Here is a 7,565-nt window from a genome sequence, read left to right on the forward strand (position 1 = left end):
GAACAAATTTTTAACACACAATTCTGCTGCACAGAGTTAATACAACTCCACTGGTATTTATATTCATACATGTGAAAAAGGATACATAGGTCTTTAAAGAGCAGAGAAAAAACTATCAACATTTGAAGTGCCTTCTATATCAGGTAAGGTACTCAGGAGCAAAGCCTTGGAAGTTTTTCAGCTTCTTTTGGTTTTGTTACATTTCAGTGACACAATGGACCTTGGGAGCAGAAGAATAGTCCACTGCAACATGAGGCTCACCTGCACTCTGCTAATCATGGGAACATTTTGCATGACACCTTTCCTCTGCTATAGCCAAATTGATCCACTAGCTCTTGGGCGAGCCGACCCCCAGTGTTGGGAATCCTCCTCGGCTGTCTTACTGGAGATGAGGAAGCCTCGCATTTCTGACTCCGTCAGTGGCTTTTGGGACTTCATGATCTTCCTGAAATCATCAGAGAACTTGAAACATGGGGCTCTGTTCTGGGACCTGGCTCAGCTCTTCTGGGATATCTATGTGGACTGCGTGCTCTCCAGAACCCATGGCCTAGGGAGAAGGCAGCTAGCAGAAGCTGAACAGAAGATCGCTACTCTACAGTCTCAGTTCACGGGGAGAAACCAAGGTTACTACTCCTTTAATATGTCCATGGGCAATAACTAGAGTCTAGTAGGAAAGAAAAGAGATACAGGCTTATTGTGTGATGTGATAATAGTACAAAAACAGAGGACGGTGCTGCACAACTGCCCCCCACTCCTCCCAATCCAGTACAGAGCTGTGTAGAATTGGCAGGTGCTATAATTTGATGGAGGGGTAGAAGTGCTGCTGCCATCACCAACAGCATAGTGCATCAGGCCCACAGGGAGACAGCAGAACTGCCTTTCCAATTGAATGGATTCAGACCCTTATCTCCATTTCCTGTATCAGTGTCTTATTCATCAAGATGTTTGGGGAAAATGTCCATGGAATAATGAAGAACCTCTCTGGGCAGTTACCCATTAGAGCGTCTCTAAAAAAGAGACTTGAACTCAGGATTCTTCCACCCCAGGGACACTACACCACCGGACAGTTCAGATCTTGCCCACAAACCTTAAAATGTTTTGTGTATCGAAAGACAGGGTTTGAGATAGGAAGGATTGAGATGTCCTTGCCCCCATTACCTACAGAGAGTATCCTAGCCATTAAGCTAGGAGATAGGAGTTGTGCTTGAATCAATCCCCTCAGACTGAAGAGCTCCTCACACACACGGCCAGTTTCTAAACTCTGAGCCAAACAACAGCTATCTGCATTTTAAAAGCAAGGAGTGGGTCCTATCCTGCTCTGCAAAGAATCTGAACTATCACATAACTCTGAGAAGATCTTTACTGTGTTGAGCTACACTGATGGCAGGCAGCACAGAACCCCCTTCTGGTTCCCAAGTGGCATTAGACATCTCAAAAGACAAGTTGCTCAGTCCTGACCAGACTGATGCACTTTTGGGTGCAAACAGAATGCAGCTTCAGACACATGAGGCAGTACTATCAAAAACTGAGTTGCCCACTAGGCTAAAGCACCAGATGAATTTTTGTTTTCAGAATTGCATTTTTGAATATCACTAAATTCCCCCTTAGCCTTTTGTTTACATCTGGCTCTTCATGTCTATATCACACTGTGATTTTCCCAAACAAAGAGCTTTTGTTCCAGTCAAGATTAAGAGTAACAGTCTGATGTATTTGGCAGAATCAAATTATGGGTTTTATGATTAATACTGACCTTTATTTACTCCTATACAGAGAGATTTTAAGCACTACTAAGTATTCACACTTTAAGACAAACAAGGATTCCTCCCCTTCTCTATTTTTACCTCTGTTTTGTGAATTGTAATCAGTTATCTGGTTTCTCTGTACAATTGATAAACATCGGTCAGTAGCAGGCAGCTTATAGCAGCGACAGCCTAAATTTTATTTTTTTGGAGGAGCTATCTAACCTCTTATCCAAGTATCCCAATCTCTTAACAAAGCCAGCCATTTTAATCTTTGTAACCCTTGACCCTACTGCCTTGTTTCGTCAGTGAAAGCAGAAATCAATTGTTAATAATTGCAGATAGGAATCACATCCTAACAAGCGATGAGGAATAGAATTACCACTTCTTATGCGTAAAGAGATGTACAAGCCTGTTTTCCTAGCCCAAAGAGCAGCACTAACGGCATTTGAATGACCTTATGTACTTTACGTCTACATGGGTGGGTATGAATAACTTTCAGTAGGCTTGTTCTAGAAGTCAAACGATAAAGCAAGATTTTTTTGCTTTATACTGTTACTTTTCCAACAGTTGATAACGTCTTTATTGCTCCATACCAAAGTTTTAAATCTTATTCCTCTTAAATATTCACAATTCCAATTTGGTTGTGGTTTTTTTTAATTGCAAACAGGATCATAAATCAGGAGCAATCTGTAAGCCACATTCACTGTAGTTTCTTAAACTTATCATTGAATTAGAAAAGCAAGGCGGCAGAGATCTGGACTTAGCACAGAAATGCTGATGTTATGGTGTTAATATTCTAGTGTCAGATTTCAGAACTAAAGGACAAATCCCCTGAGGTCATTGTGAAAATTGATCATCAGGAACTCAACTTCCAAGAAGAAAACAGAAAAGCCCTCCAAGCCAAAAAGACTAGTGAAGTCCTTAGTAAAAGCATCTCAGTAGTACTAAACAGAACTGCTTCGTCACATCTAAGAAGCACTTCCACAGTTCCTCATACTTTGCCCTCCTGGGAAACAAGTCTGAGCATCCATCAAGACGGTGGTGGAAGTAGCCCAGGTCCAGACTTATGGGTGCAAGCACTGTTTGCTGAACCACTCTAGTCCTGCCAGGCTCCTGATTGAGGTTACTAAAAAGTCTGAAGATACTCTTCAAACTCTACTCAATCCATGAAAAACCCAACAAAATCAGGACAGCCATATATGAGTTATCTGACAAACTGCCTCCATCCAGCTAACATCCCACTTAACCGAGAAGCATTTCAACCTCCCTAGATATCCTGCAGAGAAGTGTTAGTCAGCTTTAAACTGCAACAAGTATGGACAGTCTTTTACAGTTACCTGGCCAAGGTATCTTTAGTAACTCATCCCTTTCCCCTAACAAAATCCAAACACTACAAAAAGGCAGGTTTCATAAAAACATTTCCAATATAATGCTGGAGCTAGATATGTTATAGTTGTAACAACTCTTAATGAGCCAAAATAAGACTTCAGAACGACAAGGAAAACACAACTTTTGTACTCACAGCAAACGTTCTTGAAGAGCAGCTGTACAAGAAGACCCTCCTCAAGAAGCCACATAGCACATCCCCAGTATAAACCTTTGAAGAACACAAACACAAAACCCTCTCTACCTCTTTTCTCCGCACCCAGCAGCCCCCCTGCTACCTCGCCACTCAGCGTGGCCACAGCTGTGCATACCTCCCTCACAGGTGCAGGTAATTGGGCTTGGATCAGCCCTTGCACCTGGCCCAAGACAGACACAACTTCCTGTCCCAAATCTGCTGGGCTGCAGGGTGTCAGGGAAGGTAGTGGGGCAAAGGCTGCTGTGTTATGAATTTGAGGTCTGGTAAATGAACAGATACTGTGTTAACCAGTTACTTTTTCAGAAGATAAATGTGTTTAAATGAAATAAGGCCAATCTGCTGGCTTTTGGAGGTCATTGCAAAGAAAATGCCCCATAGTTCCTCAACGAAATAACAAATGCGCTACTAAACAGGGTGAGCGATCTCATCCCCTGTGCAGGGAGGTTGATGAGAAGACAGTGAGTCAGTAAGACTGTGAGCAGACTCGAGTGTTTTGACTTTGCTAATTACAAGTGGAAGAATTTTATAGGAAGACTGAAGGAAAAGGTCCATGCTGGGGGAAAAGTAACTTGTCACTGAAAGGCAACTTGCAAATGGAGGGATAGGCTACTGCCAAAACAAGAGGTTTGGGGGTAATGCTGATAAAATGGGGACCAGCAGCAGCTAAAGACAAAAGGAACATGGATGTGGGAAACTAAGTATTCAGCTGCTCTTTGCTGTTTGGAAATTGATTACTTATATGCATTTTCCTGTCACTTTTCAGGGATATTTTCTCATATTCAGAGGTCATCAGTTCTGAAGAAGAAAGACTCATTTGAAGATTTAATAAGTATCCACATGCATAAGAGTAAATCTACATTACTTGGAAGACTCATTGGAGAGCTAGGGAAAAAGAGGAAATGACACATTTAGTCGAAGATCTTGATTTGTAGATATTTTTTAACTACTTCTCTTTAATTTTTGCATTTTAATCCTCATTGATGTCAATTTACATGGCGAAAGAAGGCCTATAACTATGAGCACTGTATCTCTGATTAACTTGAGCTTGTGGGTTTTTTTAATTACCTATGAATTCAATCTCCTTAATAAACTGCATGATTTATAAGCAGTTGCCTACTTTAATCTGTGTGTATGTCAGGCTTTTTGTAAGGCATGTGACCTATTCAATGTATTGTGTTCTGGGTGCCAAAACAGGAAATAACTGATCCTGTAATAAGACACAGACAAGCAGAGCAGGAAGCTGCCAAAAACCTCCGCTGGCTGCAAGACAGGATTAGGGTCAAGATGGTGATGTTTTATTGTATGCACAGCTGTACACTTGTGCAAAACAACCACTGCTGAAAGATATCGTCACACTAAAGAAAAGTAGTACATATTTTTATGTTAAAAATACCTTCAAAAATGTTTTCAGTTTTCCAGCAAAAGTAAAAGGGTTAACAGGTTTTACCAGCTCCTCTGTTTGCTTTCACATTATATTTTTACAGTATTTTCCCTAAATTTTTAGTTATTAAAAGCACCACTTAAAATGTTACATATTGTCACTTAAAGTATTTAATCAAAATACTTCTCATAGATAACTTGAATTTGCTTCTTTTTCAGTTTGCAAGTTCTTTGTAGACAAATCAGTTTCCTCTGACCATTATTCATAACTCTAATAGGCAATTTGATATTAAACTAATGAAATGTAACTTTGGGCAGGTAACATTTGATGCTTTGGTGAAATGAAATATTTTCATTGCCTGGCTGACTGAATGCAACTAAAAAATTCAGCTTTCCAGGGAAACTACATTTAGTTGCTCATTCAAAGTTTCTTTCCTTGAGCATGTAGCAATATTTGGTTCCTTTTTTTTTTTAAATGCCCAAATTAAAACTCATTTGCTGGGTGTTCATCAACTTGCAAAAATAGGTTCAAGCAGCAAAATGTGTAAATGAAATCTTAAAATGGTTACTGGGCCTGAACAAAATAAAGCTTAAACATAGTCCCATTGGGTGAAATCCTGACGTTATGGAAGCAGATAAAAAATTGTAAGAGAGCTATCAGCTCCAATGGCACTGAATTTGTTCTTAAAGTTAAGCATTCAACAAACAATTTAAATGTTCAAGAAAGGAAGGAACACTAAAGCAGGATGAGCACAGGAACACACAGCTTAGCATACTCAGCACCCCCCCCACCCTGGCCGCTGCCTCTGCCTGCAGCCACAGTCTGCATGAGTGCCCTGCTACGGTGTGGGAGGGAGGCAAGAGCATTGTTACAACAGATCTGCTCACTACTGTACTATTGTTGTTAATTATCTAAATTACATTAATATATCTAAAAGCCCCATTGTGCACAACTTTGTATTAATACAAGAGACAGTCTTCACCCACAGTCCCTACAGCTATTAAGACCAGCAACTGACAAAGAACATGTTAAGAGCTGGATGCCCCAGCCAACTAGGATTGGTATTGTGGTAGACCAGATGTTACCTGTTCCCTTATGCTTTCAAGCTCTAGAAAACATAAAACCAGACAGATTATCTGAGCAGGTACTGTTTATCTTAGATGCTTTTCCACAGGGGTCTTTGGGAAGAGCTAGTGCTTCCACTTCAGGTATGTCCCACCTGTAACAACAGCATCCCCTAGGAAAGGTCTGCTGGCAGCTTGCTTCCTCCCTTCAGACAGCAACAGAAATGGTGAAATACCACTATGGGCCAAACTGATGTTTAGCTCAAACAAATTTGCAGTGCCTCTCTGCTTCAGCAAGCCTCTTAAGAGGCTGTAGCATCATTTGGCCTTTGAGGAAATGGGCAGGAAAGACTGAGAAAACAAATTAATCTCTAGCATAGGTCACACTATGGAGAACATTTGGATATTGTTGATGTAAAGGAGACAATCTATATTACTAATTGTGTTGAAATAAAAAAGGGGATGCAATTAATTACATGTAAACCTGTAAGTGATAAAGTTCCTAAAGGAACTCCTACCTCAGGGAACTTGTCTCTGGTCTTGGAGCTCAATTCTATTTTATAACTTAGGTCTTGCTTGCTTTTATCCAGTTGTCAACAGTTTGGCATGAAAACACAATCAGATGATACTGATGTTTACTACTGGGGCCTTCTAGGGTGGCTGTGTTAAGAAAAAGCAAGTGCTGTGAGTATGAGTTGCAAGCAGATTTACTGTACAGGAATAATTAAAAATGTCTGTATGATTAAAGGCAGGATATTGCCTCCTACCACTCTCCCTTGTAAACTTCATGGCAGATCCTGGGGTGAGCTAGGATTGATTTTGCAGATACTGTTCCTGGCTTACTCTTTCTCAGTCTGAGCATGTCAGAGGATGGGATGAACATGTCTGACTGAGGTTGCTTCATTGGATGAGGGGATTGAGTGCACCCTCAGCAAGTTTGCAGATGACACCAAGTTGGGAGGCAGGGTTGATCTGCTTGAGGGTAGGGAGGCTCTACAGGTGGATCTGGACAGGCTGGATCAATGGGCTGAGGCCAATCGTATGAAGTTCAACAAGGCCAAGTGCCGGGTCCTGCACTTTGGTCATGGCAACCCCACGCAGCACTACAGGCCTGGGGAAGAGTGGCTGGAAAGCTGCCCAGCAGAAGAAGACCTGGGTGTGCTGGCTGACAGCCGGCTGAATATGAGCCGGCAGTGTGCCCAGGTGGCCAAGAAGGCCAACGGCATCCTGGCCTGTGTCAGAAATAGTGTAGCCAGCAGGAGCAGGGAGGTGGTTGTTCCCCTGTACTCAGCACTGGTGAGGCCGCACCTCGAGTACTGTGTTCAGTTTTGGGCCCCTCGCTACAGGAAAGACATTGAGGTGCTGGACCATGTCCAGAGAAGGGCAACAAAGTTGGTGAGGGGCCTGGAGCACAAGTCTTATGAGGAGCGGCTGAGGGAACTGGGGCTGTTTAGTCTGGAGAAGAGGAGGCTGAGGGGAGACCTTATCGCTCTCTACAACTACCTGAAAGGGGGTTGTAGTGAGGTGGGGGCTGGTCTCTTCTGTCAGGTGGCTGGAGATAGGACAAGAGGAAATGGCCTCAAGTTGAGGCAAGGGAGATTTAGGTTAGATATTAGGAACATTTTTTTTACTGAGAGGGTTGTCAAACATTGGAATTGGCTGCCCAGGGAAGTGGTTGAGTCACCATCCCTGGAGATATTAAAAAAGCGAGTGGACAGGGTACTTCAGGACATGGTTTAGTGGGCATGGTTAATGGTTGGACTCGATGACCTTGAAGGTCTTTTCCAACCTAAATG

The 7,565-nt window shown here is 42.2% G+C and overlaps 1 protein-coding gene across 1 annotated transcript; it reads left to right on the forward strand.

Annotated features, from left to right (window-relative positions):
- Positions 1-214: 214 nt before the first annotated feature.
- FAM237A (family with sequence similarity 237 member A) lies at positions 215-4,639 on the forward strand. The gene is made up of 2 exons (XM_009930887.2): positions 215-623; positions 4,088-4,639. Exons 1-2 carry the CDS (start codon positions 215-217, stop codon positions 4,225-4,227), a joined length of 549 nt encoding a protein of 182 aa, XP_009929189.1. The 3' UTR covers positions 4,228-4,639.
- The last annotated feature ends 2,926 nt before the right edge of the window (positions 4,640-7,565 follow it).

The sequence above is a fragment of the Haliaeetus albicilla genome, chromosome 4, assembly GCF_947461875.1.
Source record: "Haliaeetus albicilla chromosome 4, bHalAlb1.1, whole genome shotgun sequence".
Lineage (NCBI taxonomy): Eukaryota > Metazoa > Chordata > Aves > Accipitriformes > Accipitridae > Haliaeetus > Haliaeetus albicilla.

Bases quoted from the DNA above. Each gene is read 5' to 3' on its own strand.
- FAM237A (XM_009930887.2), top strand. From the start codon at position 215: ATGGACCTTGGGAGCAGAAGAATAGTCCACTGCAACATGAGGCTCACC. The intron at 624-4,087 runs GTTACTACTCCT...GTCACTTTTCAG, and splicing joins GTTCACGGGGAGAAACCAAG to GGATATTTTCTCATATTCAG.